This window comes from Danio rerio, chromosome 25 (assembly GCF_052040795.2).
Source record: "Danio rerio strain M-AB ecotype USA chromosome 25, GRCz13ab, whole genome shotgun sequence".
Classification (NCBI taxonomy): Eukaryota; Metazoa; Chordata; class Actinopteri; order Cypriniformes; family Danionidae; genus Danio; species Danio rerio.
This window is the reverse complement of record NC_141045.1, coordinates 23,905,683-23,930,257: the sequence shown is the minus strand read 5'-3', so window position 1 is coordinate 23,930,257 and position 24,575 is coordinate 23,905,683. Positions and strand designations below refer to the sequence as shown.

Here is a 24,575-nt window from a genome sequence, read left to right as displayed (position 1 = left end):
TAATACCATTTTATTTAAATCTTAAGTGAATAGCTCACCCAAAATGAAAATCATATAACACATATAATCACATAATTTGGTCTCAGTTAAATCATATATGGTTTACATGAATATTGTTTCTGTCAGATGAACACACTCGGAGTAGTTTTAAATGTTATCCTGATTCTTTCATGCTGTATAATGGTGTTAGACAGTGACTTTTATTTTGAAGCTTCCAAAAGTGCATAAATCTGTAGTAGAATTAACCCATATGGCGTCTGGAGGTTGACGCATGTATTTTGAAGCAGATTGATACATTTTTGTAACATAAGTATTTAACTTTTTTAAATTAGAAACTCCAATTAATGAATTCCAGCAGTGACCGAATGCACAACCATGACACTACACAAGTGGCATTCGTATGAATTTGTATGTTATCATTCATATAATTTGTACAGTTGAGTTTAGGGGTGGGGTTTGGTGCCCCCTTTCAAAAATCGTACATTTACATACGACTAATTTCATATGAATCAGCCGCTAAATTGACAAAACATAAATTAGTAATGTTTTTTGTGAGATCCACACCATCTCATGACATTATAACTTTTTGAGTGTCTAATTTGTACAAATTTGTACAATGGGTGCATGGGTTAGTTTGACAACGGATTTATGCACTTTTGGAAGCTTCAAAATAAAAGTCACTCTAAAACACCATTATACAGCATTAAAGAGTCAGGATAAAATTTAAAACTACTTTGTGTTCGTCTGACATTAAAAAAAAGTCATATATACAAAGGATGGCTTGAGAATGAGTATATTATTGGGTCATTTTTATTTTGGGTGTACTATTCCTTTAAGTACATGTAAATGTGCACACAAAGGCTTCTCTCTTTTCGTTTCCTTTTAAAAATACATTTTTAGTGTAAGAAGTCATTAAGAATCACAGTCAAGAATTTTAATAGAAACTGGTTATTCCTTACACGTAACAAATAAATAATTGTATCCTTTTAATGTAATTTTTAATGTCATAGTTACGAAAGTATTAAATATTTCTTCAGTGTAATGACTCTAAAAATGTCATGTAGTCTAACCAAGTAAAAAGTAATAAACCCTTAAATACATGACCAAACAAACACACACACACACACATATATATATATATATATATATATATATATATATATATATATATATATATATATATATATATATATATATATATATATATATATATAATTTTTTAAGGTAATACCGTTTTATAAACTCCTAAATAGCTTTGGCTAAAATGTCAACCAATTTGACATTTTACAACCTAAAGTAATTCAGAAATGATGTTGAAGGAATTAGATGACCAGCTTTTAAAACCTGAACCTTGTTTTTCAATCATCAATAAGCAGTAAACTAATTAGAATAAAATAAAAGAAGTGATTATGATTAATGCAATAGGATTTCTTTAAATAAGAGTGTGATCCTTTTAATATGACTTTCTTTTTATGTATATTACAGATTTTATTTATTAAATATTTAATTTTTTTGTGGAATTTAATCAACATTTTATTGTCTAAAAATATTTAATTAATACATTAAAATACAGCCTTTCCCCCCTTTCTTACAATATCAGGACAGCCGAATATGAGCTTGACATTTCAGACATTTCCCTCATTATTTTCTCATGAAAAAAAAAATCATTACATGGCAGTCTTACCTCAGAGGCATTGGCTGTCTCAGTATTCTGTAAACCTTTGAACAGAAGTAGCGGATACTGGAAACTGAGAAACGCCAGACAGGCAATCTGAGGAAGGCTGCCGAACAGAGCGTAGTACTTATAGATCTGCAAACAAGAACAAAAGCGCAGACAAATCAATGACAAATAACAATCAAATGACTGCAATCATTCGTCTGGCTATATATTACCCAGAATTCCTCTCACCCATAATCTCTGTGAATCAATCCTGAAATTTCACTTCACAATTTCTACAATCCTAACAATGCTAGCTTATTTTGCTTTGAAAAATAATTCAATAAACCCAGTTGGCGAGTTTTCATTTCGATCCCTTTGTTTTGTTGCTACTGTGCAAAATCAGGCAGCACAATCAAACCAAACAATAGATTTAGATTCAAGATGTTGTGTAACCTGGCACTTTTTCCTTCAGGTTTTGACAGAAACTAAAGTGATTAACTTGAGGAAAGCTCCATGGTGGGATCTTAAGAAGCGGAACTAATTGTTTTGATGACTCAACTATTCATTTAGGAGGCACGAGGACAACAGGAACAAAACCGAAAGGCTGATGGGAGAAGATTAATGAACTTAAGCTGCAACAGATGGATTTAAAGTTACGTTTCTATCCCTGTATATTTATGTGCATTTTGGGATATCATTAAACAGAAATTAAATATGCTCTTAAATATAATTCTGCTTTTCTTTGCAGATGCAGAGGTTCTTGACTACTATGCTAGAATGAGAGTATCATTCCTAGTAATACTGGCCATTAAAATTTTATTTTTCATTTTCTGTCAGTTTTATTACACAATGTAACTACAGAAGATTTAAGATTTAAAAAGAAATATTATTAAAAATATTTTTTGAATGAAATGGTAATAGTCAAATTCGATTACCTACATTATGCTAAGCTAAGGTAAAAGTGTTCGGCTGTATGGATTCAAAAATGGTTTAAATCTACTGTTTAATTCTAGGAGACTTGTAAAAAGAGCCCTTTTTAAAAAAATAGAAATAAAAGGTGAGGCGTTACTTTAACAATGTGTTAAGTTTTGGGCTTTAATGGTTTCAGCAACTTTTATTTTTGATAAAACCTGTGGTGCGGTTCATTTGATGCACACCAAATAAAAGCAGACTACAGTAAAGATGGGTTTTGGCTCCCTTCTATGTGCATGATTATCTACAGTGGCATTGATTTGCTGCTTTGTTCATACTGCATAATGGATCTATGACAGGAAGATATACGCATGTCATGATTTTGCCAAGATTTATGCGATTCTGGATTAACATCTATTTTGATGCTGGAATATTATTTTTGCTCGAAAATGTAATACATTAAATCATTCATTCATTCATTCATTCTTTCATTCATTTTCTTTTCAGCTTAGTGACCCAGCCAAGGCTCGAACCAGTGACCTTCTTGCTGTGAGGTGAACATGCAACTCACTGCGCCACCTCCATACCTATACCTATTCCCTACCCCTAAACCCAACCATGACTGTAAATTATGACCAAAATCAGAGAGGAATAATAGCTGGATACAATCATGTAAAAGTTCATAAACCTAACCGTAAGTATAAACTTAAAGTAAATGGTAATCATATGGTATCCTTGGTATCCCTCAATTCTGATTGGAATGTTGTTCCAGGATCAACGAAGATGGTAATCCAAGAACAAGTCCTACTTGGTCATATCAAGACCACAAAACAATTGCAGACAACTCAGTCTGGCTCTTAAATGCACACAAAAAGTAATCTAAGGGAAGTCAATGCTAGGGTTTTATACCCATATATCTATTGTAAGTTATACCTGTGGTGTTTTGGGGCAGTCCACCTTCTGCCAGACCAGAATGCCAAAGTGTGTCCATGACAGCAGGCTACCGAGGACATAACCAACCTTGTTGTGGAGTGTACCACAGGCCAGGAGAGGGTAGTACAATGCGGGGTAGTACAAAAGTGCCAGAATCATCCAGAATTCTACAAAAATAAAACAACAATATAAATGTAGTCAAGCTGAACATCTATTTTTTGTCCACTCATACCTTTAGGCCTAAAAACACTGTACTGAATGTAAAGTGTTGTGCTTATTCAACACATCGTTTTTGTGATTGTTTTAGACCTTTTGTTTCAGTTACCTATGGGAGAAATGACTAGGAATAATAAATGGCATAAACAGTCAACCCACCTCCTCTGCAAACAAGTGTGTTTATGACTATACAGACAAAGTAGAATAATATAATAACAAAACATCAAAATCAAGCAGCATTTGAGCTATTTTTAACGTCTAAAGTTCAATGAAAGTGAATGGGACTGGAAGTCTCGAGCCAAAAAGATTCAAATGGCTGCACCCGCTCATACGCAAGGAAAAAAATCAATAGATTATATAAAAATTTTATAATTCCTGGTCTTTAGAATATTTTTTTTTATTTATTTTTATTTGTTCTTCTATGTTATTTCTATTTTGTACTCTGTGGATGTTACCAAACTCTTCATGTCAAATGATAACAAATTCACTAATAATATGACAATGTATTGCCTCACTGTAATTTTTGATATATCTGAAAGTTTATTTATTTATTTTTTTAAATTGTATTAAGATGTACCTTTTTTGTATATTCCTTCTTTTAGATGTTGCCAAGCCTCTCATCTTAAATGATAACATATGAACAGATCAAAAATGGTACACTCTGTTTTCTGACTGTCAACTCAGAAACTCTCGAATTAAATATATTTTATCTTTATTTTTATTTATTTATTTTTTTCTTTCATTGCAATGGTTGTGGTAGGGTAGGGGTATTGTAATGCTTTAAATTGTAACTGCAGAAAAAAAAATATATAAAAAAAAGTTTATTAATATATTTTTCCTTTAAACTCTAAAACTTTATTTGGATTAACGGTGTTTAAAATTAATTTTAAAATGCTTAATAGTTAAAGTGTTCTATAAATAGAGCATGTGTGAGGATCTTCTCCAAAAATTAAAAACATGTATGGATCCCTGGAGTGACTGATTCTACAGCAGAAAACAAACGAACAAACAAACAAACAACTGGTTGGAAAATTTATTGAGGTTTCTTTTACCAATATTATGACTAATTTCATGGCCTTTCTTGTATGTAGATCCAATTCTCTTTATAATGTGTTATTAATATATGAACATATTGTTGATTTTAGGTCCAAGTGAGATACATTTTGGGGTTTGTTAATAGTAGTGCTTCTTATAATTCCACAGTGTCCGTAACCATCAAAACCAGATATTAAAATTAATTGAGATGTTTGTGACAAATCTTTACTAGTGCTGTATGATTATTTCTAAGGGAAACCACTGCTTGAAGAGCAGACTTTGAAGCTGAAATTAAAAGAAACTTTCTTTATTCTGCAGATGTTATTATTAAGTTATACGATATAATCTGCAAAATAGTAAAAGCAAAATAATCTTGTTTTCAATTTTAAATAAAATTATTTTGCTTACCCTATTAAAAATTAGTGCAAACACATCTAAAAGATGGCTTTTATTGATGGCTGAAGAGTGTTTCGGTTTTATCATAAACAGATGGCTTTATTTGAATGTAAAACTTATTATTTATTACTATTTTTCTTTTGCTACTAAATAAAAAATGTTCTACAAACACATTTATTTGAAATATTTAATAATAATACTAATACAAATACATGACAGGTATTACAAGAAAGTGGTTCAATGTGAGAACATTGCTGATGTCTTCATTTTTCAAAAAGCTTTTAAATTACACTGAATGAGATTTTTTTTCAGAAAGTAAAACTGTACAGTTCACTGTGATGGTTCGGTTTAGGGGTAGGGTGGGGTAGGGATAATAGAAAATACAGTTTGTGCAGTATAAAAACAATAGAAACCTATGTAAGGTACCCACAATTCATAAAACAAACGTGTGTGTGTATGATTTGTGGGAAAAGCCAAAAATACATTGTATCAAAATCATTTTTACTTTATGCCATAATTTGATTATTAACCTTTTGATGCACAAGCTATAAAAATAGATATAGAAAAAAATAAATTTAGACAGGTCATTTTAGACCCATGTAGTGCATCAAAGGGTTAAGTATTGCAAAGCTCATGTTCCATGTAGAATTGCAGTACATTTCCCTCCATAAGTACATCACAACTTTATTTTTAATTGGTTATATGCGTTGCTCAATCTGCGTTTCATCTTGAGATTATCTTTAATATTTAGATTTTTTGAACCCTCAAGAATCCAGATTTTTTAATAATTTGAATATCGCAGCCAAATATTGTCTAATCCTTTCCTAACAAATCGAACATCAATGAAAAGTTTATTTATTCAGCTTTCAGATTATTTATACATCCCAATTTCCAAAAAGAACTGACCTTTATGACTGGTTATGTAGTCACTGGTTCTGCAAACAGTGCCATATATCAGAGAACTCAATGATAAAGAATAACAAATAATTAACATTAATTGTGCTTTTTGAAAATATTTTGAGCCTGATACTTTTAGTTTTTGTGCACTTTAGCATTTCTTATTTAAGAATCAGGACTAACATTTTCATTTCACATTGAATTGCTTTGAACAAAATGACCACTGTATGATTTGTAATGTCAATAAATAAATAAATAAATAAATAAATAAATAAATAATCAAGAAACGGGAACAACAACAAAAATCTGTTGCCCAACTTTACTAGCAGATTTACATGTTGAAATCCAGTTATTAAAGCAGCAATCAGTTACATAATGCAAACACAGCATGGTCTGAAGTCCTATTTGCCATAGAAACAAAGAAAAAAGCAATAATCCAATTATAAAACCCAAATAAGAAGTAGCAGTTCAGAGAGAGAAAGAGAGAGAGAGAGAGAGAGAGAAAGAGAGAGAGAGAGAGAGAGAGAGAGAGAGAGAGAAAGGTGGGTGCTACTTTTCATCCTCTTGTGTGAACTGAGCCTGCTTTGAATAGGTGCCATCTTGTGAATAGAGAGAGTGTTCATTTGATAGGAGCAGTGAAGGGTGAGCTACTATACCCCTTCTGATATATCTCAAACCAGAAAATGTCCCAAACACTTTGGTGGCCTGAAATCTTATTAACAGCACTGATTTTCATTAAAATACAAAGGAATATATATATATATATATATATATATATATATATATATATATATATATATATATATATATATATATATATATATATATATATTGCTTTGCTTTAAGAGAGACCTATTTTGCAGCTTTCTACAAGATGTAAAATAAGTCTCTGATGTCCCAAGAGTGCGTACGTGTACGTTTCAGCTCAAGATACCAAACAGTCAGACAGATTTTCATGTTTTCAGAACTAGGTCATATTATTAATATCATTCAAGGCTATAAACACCTTTTTTTATTGTTTTTATAATTATTTTAATGATTATAAGGATTTTTTGACTATTTAAGACTTTGATGCATCACTTGCTTTTGTTCATATCTCAGACAGTTTTACCTATCAAAGCTTATTAAAGGGCACCTATGGTTAAAAATCTACTTTTAAAGCTGTTTGGACAGACATGTGTGTAAGTTTAGTGTATATACTGTCATATTGTGCTGAAATAAACACACCCAGTCCTTTTTTTTAATTTAACAACATAAAAACGGTGGACTAATTGGAGCGGTTTTCAGATCAACCGCAACTTGACGTAGGAGAGAACTTAATTAGGTTTATCTTGTACATTAACATAACAGACTTAGACTTAGACAATTTTATTGATCCCGCAGATCAACATAAGATATCCATATAGCAGTGTATATTAACCTGTATCCGGTCACATATGCGTACAAAACGAGTGCAAAGCTTAACGTGTGTGTCTGCGCTATGTGTGTGTGTGTGTCTGTGCTACAGTATGTGTATGTGTGTGTGTCTGCACTATATGTGTGTGTGTCCTCGCTGTGTGTGTGCGTGAACTTTGTAACAACATTGTGTGCGACTCATTGTTGCAACTCCCCAACAAATGCATCAAATACTGATTGGTAAAGTTCTTACTGCAGTATTTCTCACAAACGTTACTTTAGATCAGCTTCCTGAGGCAGCCGAGGGTGGCGATTGAGGCATGTTGCTGACAGGCACGTGGGAACGGTGGGCGGGAAGGACCAGCATTAAAGGCAAAACAAACAGCAACAACCTTTTCCCAGCTATAATACAGACACTTCAAACAGCTATAATAAATAATCTGATGGGTGTTTTGAGCTGAAACATTACAGACACATTCTGGGGACACAAAAAACTTTTTAAATATGAAAAAAGGGGTAACCTAGGTGCCCTTTAAAATATTAATGACAACAGAACATGGGTTGCTCTACAAATATTTGTTTTTATTATGGCAAGAATAAAAGCAAAAAAAAGCACACTTACAAAAAAAATAAATAAATAATACAATTGATTTTTTTTTTGATTTAGGCCGCTCCACAATTCACACATTACTGTCTGGATAGTTTCTGTCCTATACATTGTTGGACTAAAAAGGCAACAATGGCCCAACATGGGTGGTTGTATGGATGGTAGGTTATCGTAGACGAAAGATGTGACGACTGGGGGAAATGCGGGGGGTTGGATGGCAAAGGGGTGTCGTGAACAAAAGAGAAGAGGGTTGGGGAATTGTGGAAAAAAGTGAACAGCGGACGGAGAGGACGCCGGTTGAGGAAGGGGGTGGTAAAATGGGGTGCCGGATCAAATTTCAGAGGTGTGTTTCCAACGTGTTCCGGCACAAATTAAGCCCTAAGCTCTTTTTAAAAGAGGGCGGAGCTACAAATGCCTGTGCATCAGCATAGAGGCAGATTCAAAACAGGACAAACGTCATCTCTGTGAAAAGCAAAAAAAGTCAAACGAAGCGCCTTAAAAGAAAAAGAAAGTCTATAGCTACTTCACTGTTTATTTCTGCATCCTAAAACTCCACCTTTATAATGCCTTTTAGCTGCTGACATTATCTTGGCAGGGAAACTTTAACAGTGGGTGGCTGCTTTTCATTCAGGGCTGTTTATGTTAATGAGGGAGAGATTGTCGCTAATGAGAGGGGCTTTCCCCCTTTAATGACATGTACAGAGGGAGAAAGTCAATAAAAGTATTTCTCCAGACTGGTTTTTTTTTTTTTTTTAAATCAAGTGTGATTATAAAAAAAAAGTACAAATATACATTTTTTTACCATTAGCGGCTGGCTATATTCACACCCAGCTGGCCCATAACGTGTTTAAACCTTTTATAAAAGTGATTTTTTTGCATAATAGTTGCCCTAAATGGCACAACATATATATTTTTTTCTCTTTAAACATTAAAATATTCACAAAACACTAGAACAGTTATAAATTTTGCTGACTTCAGTACTTGCATTATCCCAAATGTTTAATGTTCAAACTGAGAGAAAAAAGAAATTCTAACCATGCTAATGACATCATGCACCCTTGATTTCCTCATTAGTTTTAAAGAAAGCAGAAAATGACCATAATATGCCTTATGCATGTAGAACATATACACTCACCGGCAACTTTAATAAGTACACCTGTCCAACTGCTTATTAAAGCATATCAGTCAATCATATGGCAGCAACTCAATGCATTTAGGGATGTAGACATGGTCAAGAAGATCTGTTTCAGTTCAAACCGAGCATCAGAATGGGGGAGAAACGTGATTTAAGTGACTCTGAACGTGGCATGGTTGTTGGTACCAGAAGGGTTGGACTGAGTTTTTCAGAAACTGCTGAGTTAGTGGGATTTTCACGCACAATTATCTCTAGGGTTTACAGAGAATGGTCCGAAAAAGAGAATATAAACAGTGAGTGGAAGTCCTGTGGGCACAAATGCCTTATTGTTGCCAGAGGTCAGAGGAGAATGACCAGGATAGTTCAAGCTGATAGAAAAAAAAAACTGTAATTCAAATAACTACTTGTTACAGCTTAGGTATGAAGATGAGCGTCTCTGAATGCACAACATGTTAGCAAAGAACAAGAAACTGAAGCTACAATTTGCGCCATGTCATAAAGTGTGAATCATCTCAGACTGGTTTCTTGAGCATGACAATGAGTTCACAGTACTCAAATGGCCTTCACAGTCACCAGACTCAAGTCACCAGACTCAATCCAATAGAGCACCTTTAGGATGTGGTGGAATAAGAGATTCTCATCATGGATGTGCAGGAGACAAATCTGCAGGAACTGTGTGATGCTATCATGTCAATATGGACCAAAATCTCTCAGAAATATTTCCAGTAGCTTGTTAAATCTATGCCACAAAAGATTAAGGCAGTTCTATAGACAAAAGGAGGTCCAACCCAGTACTAGTGAGGCATACCTAATAAAGTGGCCGTGAGTGTATAAGTATATGTGTTGGAAAGTTCATAAGTTGTGATGAGGTAACAATATGTTCATGATTTAATTGTGCCCGAACTAAATAATAAAATAAGATTTGCGTAAAACGAAGGTGGAGCCTAAGAGCCACACCTACCTACTGGGCAATCAACACAACGGTATTTGAAGACATTTACCAGCTTGTGCAAGCTTTCTAGCTAGTTCACCTTTGCAAGTAGCTTTAAACATCTGACATAAACTTCTTTTTTGTTTGAATTTACATAACGACAGTTTGTTGATTCCATTCATGAGGGCCTTAAAGGGATAATTCACACACAAATTGTAAATCTGTAATCATTGACTCACCATTCGCTTGTTAAAAAAAACTATTTTAATTTCTATCTTTAATTTCTATCTTCTGTTGAACACAAAAGAAGATATTTTGAAAAAATGCTAGTTTTTGGAACATATTGACTTCCAAAGTCATTTTTTGACTACCCAACAACCAGCATTCTTCAAACTTTCTTCATTTGTGTTCAACGGGAGAAAAAAACACAAATGTTTAAAACTACATAGGGAATTAATTTAGCATTTGGCTTAGTCTCTATTTCAGAGGTCCCCACAGCAGAATGAACCGCCAAGTATTTCAGCATATGTTTTGCATAGCGAATGCCCTCCCAGCCACAACCCAGTACTGGGAAACAACTATACACACTCATTCACACTCAAATACTACAGCCAATTTAGTTTATTCAATTCACATATACTGCATGTTTTTGGACTGTGGGGAAACATAAAGGAAAATAAATGAGGTAACCGTTTTTTTTTTGTGTGTGTGAACTATCCCTTTAAATATTGCATTTCACCACTCAAATCAATCAATCAATCAATCAAATACAAAAAAATCTAGTCATCTTACCTTTGTTCGCAACTTCTTTAGTGAAAGGAAGCGGATGATGACTGAGGACCATTCCAACCAGCTTGCAGAAGAGAACTCCATACACCGCTACGGCAAGGCCCTTGTGTTGCGTGTGGTCTAAAAAGTTTACTGGGCTAAAATAAAGAAAAGAACATATTTTCATGAAGATCTTGCTATTTGGTTGGTTTGCTTACTAAAAGACATCAAACTGACCTGAGTAAACCTGTTAGTCCTCTTTGATTGTCACTCAGCTTCTGGCGTCTGGCAAGGATGGCAAGAACCAGCATGACCACCAACTTTGGACATAAAGAGAAAACAATCTGTTGGTCCCATAACCTCGCTAACCTCCTCTAATGGCCCACTGGGGGCTTGTTGCAGCTGTGACATGCACCTTTTATTAACCTCTTCTGCATCACAGCTTCATGGTTCAAATGAGGCCACAGACCCCCCTATGAGGCCAGGGCGGAACCCATTTCCAGCCCCTGCCTGTGACTCTGCTATGATTAAGTGCAGAGAGCAGAGGCCTGAGATCAGTGACCTGTAACACTTTTAGGAAGCGTCAGGGCCTAAAGTGAGTTCTGAATCCACATGGCTCTATCATGGCCAATTGAGTTGTGGCTTTTCCAGCATGAGCACAAAAGAAATTAAAGAAATACCAATTGGTAGTTACAATATGAGTGATGAAATATACATTTATTTCTTCCAGTGCAATCTCTAAACAACTTTTTGATTTAGTGGCCAATTCATATTTATTTGTATGATCTCATTCATACATTTTAGTATGATCTGCTCATCCACAAAAAAAAAAAAAAAAAAAAAAAAGTTGGGTTAGGGCTGCGGTTTAAAAGCAAGTCTCCTTTTAAAAAAATGTGCATGACATACAAGTGATAATGAATTAATTTTGTACAATTTTGGCACTTTTCTGACAATATGTAAAATAGTTTGTGAGATTGTGTTGATTATTCACTCAATACAACAACAGAAGCCAACTTTAATGGATTTTACCAATATGCAAATATTTGGAAAGCTTATATACCGGTGATAGGAATAAGGGATTGCTAAGATTCCAAAACAGAGATTTCACAGTGATTCCATACTACTGTTAGGTTCCTTGAAGAAAAAGAACCCAATATAATAGTATAACCCATGTAAAAAACCCAAAATAATAGAACATTTATCTCAGAATAAAATACAATGGTATTTTGCAGTGGCCGAATTTTATGCATCTTACCAATACGCAAGTAATTGGAATGCTGATATAAAAGGAATATGTGGTTGCTAAAGTGTTTCAGATGGTGGCTAAGATGTTACTACTGTTGTGTAACTGACAATAGCCCTTTAGAACAATCTGATATTTAAACACTGCAGTTTTTCCATCTGTTCCATTAATAATGAAACACTTATTTATTGTTATTAATTTTTAGAAAGGATCCAAAACAGATATTTCGCAGTAATTCCATATTATTTTTGGTTCCCCAAAGAAAAAAGAACCCAATATAACCATTATCTCAGAATGAAATAGTATGATATTTTGCAGTGGCAAACGTTAATGGATTTTACCAATATGCAAGTATTTGGCTTGCTGATATAATAGGAATATGTTGTTGCTAAGGTGTTTTAGATAGTGGTTAAGATGTTGCTAAGGTGGTGTAACTGAAAAGTGCCTGCCCACAAATTTCTAGAACTCTGATCTTTAAATACTCGATCTTTTAGTCTGTTTTATCAACAATGAATTACATTTTTTTAATTTATTTTATTTTTTTAAGTTTTCAAAACAAAGTATTCACAGTGATTCCATACTATTTTTGGTTTCCTGGAGAAAAATAACCCAACATAACAATATAACCCAATATAAGAAGCCAATATAACAACAAAATAATTATTTCAAAATGAAATACTATGGTATTTTGCAGTGGCCAACTGTAATGGATTTTACCAATATGCTGGTATTTAGAACGCTGACATGAAAGGAATATGTGATTGCTAAGGTGTTTGATTTGGTGGCTAAGATGTTGCTAGGTTGGTATAACTGACAATAGCTCACCCAATTTTAGGACAGTCTGATCCTTAAATACTGCAGTTTTTGGTCTGTTTTATTTATGGATACAATTTTTTTTAAGGTTCAAAAACAGTGTTCACTGTGATTCCATACAGTTTTTGGCTCCCTGAAGAAAAAGAACCCAATATAATTATATAACCCAAAATAAGAAGCCAATATAACAATAGAACAATTATCTCAGAAGGAATTACTATTGCATTTTGCAGTGGCCAACTTTTATAGAATTAACCAATATGCAAATATTTGAAATACTGATTTAACAGGAATGTGATTGCTAAAGTGTTTCAGATGGTGGCTAAGATGTTATTAGGATGATGTAATTGACAATAGCCCTTTAGGAGAGTCTGAGCTTTAGATACTGCAGTTTTTCATCTGTTTCATTAATAATGATGCACTTTTTTATTGTAATTATTTTTAGAAAGTATTCAAAACAGAGATTTCACAGTAATTCCATACTATTGCTTTGGTTCTCTGAAGAAAAAGAACCCAATATAAGAACCTAATATAACAATAGTTTCAGAATAAAATACTATAGTATTTTGCAGCGGCCACATTTTACTTATTTTACCAATATAAAAGTATTTAGAATGCTGATATAATAGGAATATATGATGTTTCAGATGGTGGCTAAGATGTTGCTAAGGTGGTGTATTTGAAAAGTGCCCACTTACAAATCAGTGTGAACAGTCTGATCCTTAAATACTGCAAATTTTACTGTTTTATTAAGTGACACACTCTCTTTTTTCTTTTTCTATAAAGGATCTAAAACACGGATTTCACAGTGATTCCACACTATTTTTGGTTCCCCATAGAAACAGAACCCAATATAACAATATAACCCAATATAAAAGCCAAATATAACAACAGAACAATTACTTTAGAATTAACTTCTATGGCATTTTGCAGTGGCAAACGTTAATGGATTTTAAAAATATTTGGAATGCTGAAATAAAAGGAATATGTGGTTGCTAAGGCATTTCCCATGTCACTAGGGTGGTATAATTGAAAAGAGCCCACCCACAAACTTCTAGGACAGCCTAATCCTTAAATACAGCAGTTTTATTAATAATGGTACACATTTTATTGTAATTATTTTTTTTAGAAAAGTTCCAAAACAGACATTTTCACAGTGCTTCCATGTTATTTTTGGTTCCTTGAAAAACCCTCCAATAAACAGTTTTTAAAGGGATAGTTTCATAATTTCAAAAATGTTTTCGTGCTGTTGAACACAAAAGAAGATATTTTGAATAATGTTGAAAACCTGTAGCCATTGACTTACATAGTAGGAAAACAAATACTATGGATGGTCATGGATACAAGATTCAAACATCCAAACATCATCTTTTGTGTTCAACAGAAGAAATAAACTGATTTGGAGAGAGTAAACTATGTCAGAATTTTCATTTTTGGTTGAACCATCCCTTTAAAAGATCTATTTACCTATTAAAGGTTATATTTTCATAAAAGTACATAATAATAGTAAATGTTTATTACAATGATAATTCAAGTTTGTCGTTTAAATTAATTGTTTATTATTTACAATGATTAAACTCTGATACGAATGGAATGATGTCAATACTCCAAGATAGTCTAAGTCACTGAATTTTGGACAACGTTTTTGCAAACAAAAGAATACAAAAAAAGATGACATAAAATGTAGTATGTCTGATTAGAAGGGGACTCACAGATATAGCAGCAATGCATATGTGGAAGAGGCCTTCATCAGCGGTGGGGTCACATGGTGGGATAACTCTGAAAATTTCACAAACACAAAAGTATTTACCATAAGCTGGTGAGTTCCAGGCCGATTACTTAGCCTGCACATGCTCCCTTCCTCCCCTTCTTTCACAAGCAACAGACCATTACTAATAAGAGCACTTCTACTGAACCTCCTTAAGTGTAGATTATTATTTAAATTGCTTGCTGAAGGTAACACGACTGACGTGAAATGCTAGCACGCGGCCCATCTGGAAAGCTGAGAAAGGCTTAAAGCTACTAAAGTCCAAAATCTCCCGAATGAATGAAAAGGTAATTCAGTTTGGTTTGAATAGCAGAGGAAGTCTTGGATGAGGTGAACATGTGATGCACTGAAGTAACCCTAGATTCACAGTTTGGTGTCTTGTTAACTAAAATCAAACCGAAAAAGTCTCTTGAATATGTGAAAAGAATCAAAGATGAGATCAGAGTGAAAAAAACACTAAAATGTCATAGTGATGGATGTGGTTATGACTTTCAGCAGAAATATAATCGGATATGTTTGCACACCTGTTGGCTTAAAACCATAAAAAATGTTCTGTGTAGTGCCCTGTGGAATGGCCACAGACTGTATAATGGGCAGCAATAAATATCATATCTAATGATATCTAATGCATGTTATCTAGCTGAAATTATATCACAAGTTAATGTCTAAACTTGCTGGAGCCGATAATGCAACTTTGTTTTATTTATTATTATTTTTTTTACAGTACATAATATGTCTAATTAAGTCTAGGCTGTTAAAATATACATCTTACAGTGCATCTCTCTCTCTCTCTCTCTCTCTCTCTCTCTCTCTCATAGTGATTCACTTTTTCCACATTTTTTTTATGTCCAAAATGAATTAAATTATTTCTCAAAATTCTACACACATTAACCCATAATGACAATGTGATTTTTTTATTTTTGCAAATTTATTAAAATTAAAAAACCTGAAAAATAAGATGTACATAAGTATTCTTATGCTCTGGCTGGGCCACTCAAGGACATTCACCGAGTAGCTGTGAAGCCACTCCATTGATATTTTGGCGGTGTGCTTTGGGTCATTGTCCTGCTAGAAGATGAACCGTCGCCCCAGTCTGAGGTAAAGAGCACTCTGAAGCAGGTTTTCATTCAGGATGTCGCTGTACATTACTGCATTCATCTTTCCCTCTATCCTGACTAGTCTTCCAATTGTAGTCTTCCTGCTGCTGAAAAACATCCCCACAGCATGATGCTGCCACCACCATGCTTCACTGTAAGGATGGTATTAGCCTGGTGATGAGCGGTGCCTGGTTTTCTCCAAACGTAATGCATGGCATTCACTCTAAAGAGTTCCATTTTAGTCTCATCAGACCAGAGAATTTTGTTTCTGATGGTCTAAAAGTCCTTCAGATGCCTTTTGGCAATTTCTAGGTGGAGAGTGACTTCCGCCTGGCCATTCTACCATACAGGCCTGATTGGTGGATTGCTGCACAGATGGTTGTCCTTCTGTAAGGTTTTCCTCTCTCCAGTGAATAACGCTGGAGCTCAGACAGAGTGACCGTCAGGTTATTGATCACCCCCCTGACAAAGGCCCTTCTCTGTTCAATTAGCTTAGATGGCCAGCCAGCTCTAGGAAGAGATCCTGGTGGTTACAAACATCTTCCACACTGTGCTCATTTGGAACTTTCAGAGCAGCAGTAATGTTTCTGTAACCTTCCCCAGCCTTGTGCCTCATGAGAATCCTGTCTTGGAGGTCTACAGACAACTCCTTTGTCCTCATGCTTGGTTTGTGCTTTGACATGCACTATCAACCCTGGGACCTTATATAGACGAGTGTGTGCCTTTTCCAATCATGTCCAATCAACTGAATTGACCACAGGTGAACTCCTCAAGCTGCTGAAACATCTCAAGAATGATTAGTGGAAACAGAACGTACCTGAGCTCAATTTAGAGCTTCACGGTGAAGGCTGTGAATACTTCTGTACATGTGATTTTTCAGGTTTTTTTTATTTTTAATAAATTTGCAACAATTTCAAGAAATCTTTTTGCACGTTGTCATTATAGGGTATTGTGTGTAGAATTTTAAGGAAATAATTTAATTTAATCCATTTTGGAATCAGGCAATGTAGAAAAAAGTGAAGCACTATGAATACTTTCCAGATGCACCGTATACTGTATATATACATGGTCCATATGTCATTAGAAACTTTCAATAAAGTACAAACTTTCAAGTACATTCTCCATTATTTTAATCTGATTATTGCATTAGCAATGATTCACATTTTATTTATATAAATATGTTACGCTATATAAATGTTGTATGTTACATAAATAATTAAAATATACTAACTGTTCAAAACTTCCAATCACAATTTAATGTATAAATAAACATACATTAATAATACATATACAATAATGATATTGATAAAATGATATGATAATAAAACCTTTAACTGTTGGCTTCCTTTGTAGGAAAAAAATATAGAAGACAATGGTTACAAGCTTCTAACAATCTTCAAAATAGCTTCTTTTGTGTTCAACAAAAAGAAGCAACTCAAACTGATCTGCAACAAGTCAAACATCCATCATATACTGTATAATAAGAAATATAATTGTTCCATATGTCATTAGGAACTTTCAATAAATAATACATTCTCCATCATTTCAATCAGTTTATTTCATTAGTAATGCTTCATATTGGATTTATAAATATGTCATGCTATTTAAAAGTTGTTATGCAAGTTATGTAAATAATTAAAATATATTAACTTTCAAGACTTCTTACCACAATTTAATGTTGATTTGCATTAATACAACTTGCAAACATGAACATTAATGAGAATAAAATGCTATGATAAAAATAAACTGTAACTATTAACTTTCATAGTTGGAAAAACAAATTATTTGGAAGGCAATTATTACATGTTTCCAACATTCTTTAAACTATCTTCTTTTGTGCTCAACAGAAGAAAGCCACTCAAAATGATCTGCAACAAGTCTATTTATGTCTAATAATTGCTAGGCTGTTATGATATACATCATATAGTGTATAACATACTATATACTTGGTCCATATGCAATTAGGAACTTTTGATACATAGCACATTCTCCATCATTTTAATCTGATTATTTTATTGGTAAACATATTCATCAAGTATATTTATACAATTGTATAATTATATAATTTATTATTGATGTATTTTATCATATAAACATCACAAACTATTGTTATTTATCAAATGTATACCAATTTTTTTATTTAGCTGTAATATTTGATAATTATTATTAATATTTGATATATCAAAATATGATTGTTAATCAAATCTTATGCAATTTTCGATAATAAACAGAAATATGTTAAATAAATTCTAATTTTACCCACATAATTAATCACAACAATGTCTTAACTACATTTAACATCCATTTATAAAGCATATTTAAAAGTACTCACTCGACAGGAGCTTTGGTTGGCGCTGCATTTTCGTACCAATCCGAGTAGTCGTAGTTATTCACAGTTTCAGCACTCATGGTGCCAACCTATACAGCAAACAGAAGTTTCAGTGAGCTCCAATAACTTTGAGAGCCGCCGAAATCACCCTTCCACACTCCCGTGGGACACAAAACACAACAATTGCTTGTTATTTTTTAGAAGGAAAGTTTTCTCCAAAGTTTGGCAGATTGAAACTGCTCGTGTCCCTAAAGTCCTCTTGTCCGAACGCCCTGTTAGCACTGCGGCCGAGAGCTGTGACAGCTTCCTTTCTGTAGCATGCCAACTCAAAACGTCTTTACTTCAGCTTGGATCTCCTTTTCAGATGGGGGGGATTTACCACCTCATTGGAACCAAAAGAGAGAGAGAGAGAGAGAAAGGCAGCGGGGAGAAAGAAAGAGGGGGGTGTGAAAGCAATCCACAGAGAACTTTTCTAGATGGGGCCAGCGGCCGATTTCTCCTGCCACCTGTAGATGTAGAGCGGATTAGATGGACTTCCAAATAGTCCCACAGCTAGTATTGAGAGTCTGAATGAGTGCTGAACTTTTAAATAGGGAGCTAAGAGAGTTTGGAACTGCGTGGGGGTTGAATGCCGACATATTCCACAGTGATAATAGGGAAATTCATGTATGTGAGCTCCTGTTCCAGTTATCAGGCTGTGGAGATTCCCAGTGATGAGTCAAAAGTGTGAGGTAGAAGGAAGTCATTTCCATGAGCCACACACGTATGTGGGAGCACAACAGCGAAAGTCTTTTTTTTTTCCATTGGAGAATGGGGTATTTGCACACAGACACTTCAGTCAGCCAGCCCAAGTGTTTCCGGTAAACTGTCGCACCATTACAAAATTGGCACTCTAAGATCTGGTTTCTTTAAAAATCTGTGATCTTTAATGGGTGATTGAAATACGATAAAAAGTGGCACTCAGAGCAGACAAGAAACACTGCATTAAATTCCATATCTCATGTCATGTCTTTCAAGAGCTCACACTTAGCTGATGATTGATTATTAAGCTTGTTCGGCATGCTGTCCCAGGAGAGAGCACTGAGCTCATAAGATCCTCGAGCCCGGGGCTCCCTCCCATTTGCAGACGAGAGAGGAGTTTGAGCTGAGGTAGATCTCGAGAACTCCCTGCTGAAGTTAATAATGAACAGACAGTGATTGCTCTTAAGAGATAACTACTTACTAGGATTAATCAATTATCTTAAGTTGCATGTTTCTGGACTGTGGAAGGAAACTCACGTGAGCACAGGGAGAATGTGTAAACTCCGCACAGAAACGTCAGCAGGCTTGGTAAGGACTAGAGCCAGTGAAGTTTTTGCTGTGAGGCTACAGTGTTAACCACTGGGCCATTGTGCCACCCATCTAGAAAAGAAGGAGTAGGGGTGGAAGGGGGGATTCTTCAAAATGGAGATGGCTGGAGATTCGATCCTCAGCTAAGTTGGTGTTTCTGTGTGGAGTTTGCATGTTCTCCCTGCATTCGTGTGGGTTTCCTCTGGGTAGTCCGGTTTCCCCCACAGTCCAAAGACATGCGGTACAGGTGAATTGGGTAGGCTAAATTGTCCGTAGTGTATGAGTGTGTGTGTGTATGTGTGGATGTTTCCCAGAGATGGGTTGCGGCTGGAAGGGCATCCACTGCGTAAAAACTTGCTGGATAAGTTGGCGGTTCAAATCGCTGTGGCGACCCCAGATTAATAAAGGGACTAAGCCGACAAGAAAATGAATAAATGAATGAATGAAAATGCAGTATTGAATTTACAAACAGTCGCCAAGTAAAGAACAGATGTAACACATTGACACATTGAAATGTACTGTGATACTGTGAAACCATGATATTTTTATCCAAGGTTTTCATACCGTCGTAATCTTATACCGGCCCGCCTAGTCAAAGTGCAAACATTTAGGGCGCTATTTTAATGATCTAGGCACAAAGTCTAAAGCGTAGGGCGCAAAAGCATTAAGGATGCAGTTTTGCTATTTTAAAGACGGAAAAATCATGGCCGTGGTGCATGGTCTAACAGGGTTGAGCTTATTCTCTTAATTAGTTATAGGTGTGTTTTGAGAATAAACCAATCAGAGTCTCATTTCCCATTCCCTTTAAGAGTCAGTTGCGTCGTGCCATGGCACATTTGCTATTTACATGGTGGACTTTGTAAGTGGAAAAACTGAGCGCATCACAAGAGAGAAAAAGACCATCTGCAGCACGAGAATGAGCCTCCTCATTCTTCACTTTCACTCTCTTCCGTGGATAGGGAAACATGTTGTGCGCACAAATATCCATTAGCCTACATAATTAATTTTGTTTGTTAAGTGTAAAAAATTTGTTTCAAAACTATTTCTAAATTCAACTCTAATTTCCAGTAAATTAATAAATGAATAATAACAATGAAGTGGTCAAAAAACTGAGTTATATCCAAATACACATGCTGTGCCCCATATGGTCCAAAACCTGACAGGTGGGCAAATCTAAGCTTGTTTTTATTAAAACAAATATAAATATGTATATAATAAATACTAATAATAATAATAACATTATACAAAAGCAATATGTCACGAATAAACTGAAAAAGCCCTCAGAGATGAAGAAGGCATGAAGGCAGTGTTTTTTATATTTATGTAGGAGTTAATAATAATTGTAATATTTTAATCCTTTAATTCTTTTTCATTTGTAAAGATATTTGCATATTGCTGTACATCCTGTGTGTACTAAGCAGTTTGTAAGTGAGGTGCAACTAATGTTTTCTGCACTGGACTTTAGACCTGCTCTCAGCTGGTCTATTGTGCAGTCTATTTTAGTACCTCAAAATAGCAACGCACCAGCAATGCGCCTTAACACACCTCCTTTTTTATACCAGAACACCTATGGGTGCACATATGAGCACAATAGCTGAAAATAGACAATCTTATTGTCTGTTGTTATATTCCCCCTGTCTCCTGCCATTTGTATTTATTATCAGTTCTAGGTTCACCTAACAGCACCTATTGGAGAGGTGGGATGAAACAACACAATCTCACGGCAATTCGTAACTTTTTCATTTAGTGGCTAATTCGTATGAATTCGTACGATCTAATTCGCACAATTTAGTACGATTTGCTTATCCCCCAATGACGGTTGGGGTTAGGGGTGGGGTCAGGTGCCACGCCTCCTTTTTAAAATCGTACCATTTCGTACGACTGAACTCGTACGTATTTGTACGAATTAGCCACTAAACTGGCAAAACGTAAAATACTTACATTTTCTCGTGAAATCAGGCTGGATGAAAATAGTAAAGGCCACACTACAACCTATGCATGCATGCAGAACACAAATGCTGGCACATACAATTAGTTTAATTAATTACACTTCTCTGCAATACAGATATTGCATATACTAATATTATTATAATGATACTGTTAGTTTTTCAATATACCGTGCAGCCCTACACACAACACATTAAAACCATTCAGAATACCTTACTGTAGCAATGCTGTACAACCTACACTGAACACCCAAGAAAACAACCAAACAGATTAAAACCATTCAGAATAACTTATCAATGCTGTGCAACCTACCTTGAACACACTAAACCACACAAAAAAAAGAAAAAAAAAAGAGAACTCACTTATAAAACCCTAAAAATTACATAACATTATAAAATCACACTAGAAATACCTTAGAGATTACATAAAATCCCTGTGAACCTCTCAGGACACCTTAAAGGTGCAGTAGGTGATTGTATTCAGAAGCATTTTTTGTTGTGCTGGTTAAAAGTCTCTTCACAGTCTAATAGTAATGATTACAGTAAATCATCTAAATGTATATATATGTATTTTTATATTTTGGGTAAGGCATAAATGAAAAAAATGTTCATCCAATTAAATACAATCGGACCGACATCTCTCATAATTCCGATAAGTAGGCCAAACTGTCTGTCAGCAAATGCAGATTTGAACAACTGCGCAGCCGTTTGTAGGCATCTCTGCTGACCGCCGCGCGCTCGATCGGTAAAAACCTGCTGAAACAAAACTTTTAAAAAACCTGAATCAATATTGGAGTTACCTTTGCACGCTGGAGAAAGGATGACACCATGGCTGAAGGATTTCTCTTAGAAAGGTAATGTTCTGTTCTTAGCTTCATGCAAAGCTGATGTAGTGTTAGATGTTGTTGTTACAAATGGGTTAAATCTTCACAGAAGTGTTGTTCAGCTACTATAATCTTTCGATAAAAGATTGATAAGACTATTTTCAGTTTTATAAGGGACCTTTTACAGCATTGATGATTTGGATTTTATTTATTTTAACAACAAAATACAAGTAAATACCGCTATTCCTCCCAGTCTTTCCCTATATCGTTTACCATGCAACTCTAAATATTCGCTCTGAAATAGCATGTCAGTTTGGCTTGCACGCCCCCGGACAAGGACTAGTGGCTTTTAACTCATGAGAGAGGGTTCTTTTGCATTGCTCGTGTTTAAGGAGGCTTGGCTCTAGACGGCAAGGGAGGGACTGTGATTCAGAAATTTATGCTAAGCTGTTAGCATTGTGGAAGATCACCTACTGCACCTTTAACGACCACACAACACCGCTCAAAATATTGTACAAACCACACTAAACACCCTATCAGACACTTAACACACTACAACTAAAACATCTAATGGGACAGTTGACCCAAAAATGAAATTTCTGTCTTAACTTATACTTGTTTTTACCAAATTTTTTATTTTTTTTCTGTTGAACACAAAAGAAGATATACTAAAAATTCTGGAAACCTGTAACCATTGACCCCCATAAGAAAAACACATTCCACAGAAGTCAATGATAACAGGTTTCCAACATTCTTCAGTACTATGGGCTCTATTTTGACGGTCCATGCGGAGAGCGCAAAACGCAGGGCGCAAACACTTTCAGGGTGTGTCAGATGGCGTTTTTGCTAATTTAAAGACGGGAAAATCTGCTTTGCGCCATAGCGCATGGTCTAAAAGGGTTGAGTTTATTTTCTTAATGAGTTATAGGTGTGTTTTGAGAATAAACCAATTAGAGTCTCATCTCCCATTACCTTTAAGAGCCAGCTGCGTCGCGCCAAGAGCATTCGCTATTTACAGGACGCAATGTAAGTCTAAGTGAAAAAAAATTAGCATTTCACAAGCAAAAAGTTAACAGTTAACAGTTTTTTTTAACAGAAAACTGTTAAACAGAGCATCTATTGCGTGAGAATGAGAGGTAATGGTTCTACTTTCACATTTGCTCTTGGATAGGGAAACCTTTACGCACAGACATCAATTAGCCTATAAATAAATAATTTTGTTTGTTAAGCGCAAAGATTTGCTTCAAAACTATTTCTAAATTCAGTTCTAATTTCCAGCAAACGAATAAATGAACAACAATAACAAAATGTGCTCAAAAACCTGAGTTATATCCTAAAACACATGCAGTGCCCCATAGGTCTAAAACCTGACAGCTGGGCAAATCTAAGCTTGTTTTTAATAAAACAAATATAAATATGGATATAATAAATAATACTGCTAATAATAATAACATTATACAAAAGCAAATTGTTATAAATGAACTGAAAAAGCCTCCCGAGATGAAGACATAAAAGCAGTGATTTTTCATATTTATGTAGGCTAAAAAATAATATGTTTTGTAATATTTTAATCCTTTATATTTATATCCTATATCTATTCTTATTATATCCTATATATACTTAATATTTAAATTTTTTCATATGTAAAGATATTTGCCTATTGCTCTCTTGTGCGTATTAAGCAGTGCGTAAGCGAGGCGCAACTCTGCGCCGGAGTTTAGACCGGGTTAGTTTTGGTCTAATGAAAAATCTATTTTAGTTTCTCAAAATAGCAACGCGCCAGTACTACGCCTTACTTTTTGGACCAGAATGCCTATGGGCGCACAAATGAGCGCTAATGCATTTGCTATTTAAACAGCGTAGCGCAACGCCTCAAAACGACTCTTGAAAACTTAAAACCATTAAATTTAACAGAAAGAAACAACAGTTACAGGTTTCCAACATTTTTCAGTACTATATATCCTTTTTTTTTTTTGTACACCAGAACAAAAAACAAAATGGTATAGATCAAGTAAAGGGTGAGTAAATGATGATAATTCAATTTTTTGAGTGAATTATCCTTTTAAACAACACCAAAAATACTCAAAAGCACACAAACACCATAATAAAGCCAAATAAATCATCCATCAATGCTCTACAACCTACACAGAACAACGCCTAACAAAAAAAAAAAAACCCTAACAACCAGACAACACCCTAGTAAACCACACAAAACACCCTAGTAATGCTGCAATAATGAGACCAAACACACAAATAACCAACAACAAAAAAAATCTAAGAACTCACTTAAAACACCCTAAAAACCGCACAACACAATCAAATCACCTTAGAAATATCTAAG

At 34.7% G+C, this 24,575-nt stretch overlaps 1 protein-coding gene and 1 long non-coding RNA gene across 8 annotated transcripts in view; one reads left to right on the top strand and one right to left on the bottom strand.

The window, feature by feature from the left end:
* Positions 1 to 24,575, bottom strand: part of stra6 (signaling receptor and transporter of retinol STRA6) — a 63,239-nt gene that overhangs the window by 29,301 nt on the left and 9,363 nt on the right. For 4 of the 5 annotated variants that reach the window (XM_087311132.1, XM_087311133.2, XM_087311131.2 and 1 more), the window contains exons 2-7: positions 18,139 to 18,224; positions 14,654 to 14,720; positions 11,123 to 11,205; positions 10,910 to 11,043; positions 3,506 to 3,672; positions 1,685 to 1,810 (exon numbers count right to left, since the gene is read on the bottom strand). In XM_087311132.1, coding sequence (XP_087167258.1) covers positions 1,685 to 1,810; positions 3,506 to 3,672; positions 10,910 to 11,043; positions 11,123 to 11,205; positions 14,654 to 14,720; positions 18,139 to 18,215 — 654 coding nt within the window. In that variant the 5' untranslated portion in view covers positions 18,216 to 18,224. 5 annotated transcript variants of the gene reach the window in all.
* LOC110438386 (retrovirus-related Pol polyprotein from transposon gypsy) overlaps positions 21,863 to 24,575 on the top strand; it is a 63,324-nt gene continuing 60,611 nt past the window's right edge. For 2 of the 3 annotated variants that reach the window (XR_015526524.1, XR_015526525.1), the window contains exon 1: positions 21,863 to 22,264. This is a non-coding gene — a long non-coding RNA (retrovirus-related Pol polyprotein from transposon gypsy). The remainder of the gene's footprint in view (positions 22,265 to 24,575) is intronic. The other variant, XR_015526520.1, reaches the window with a different exon arrangement.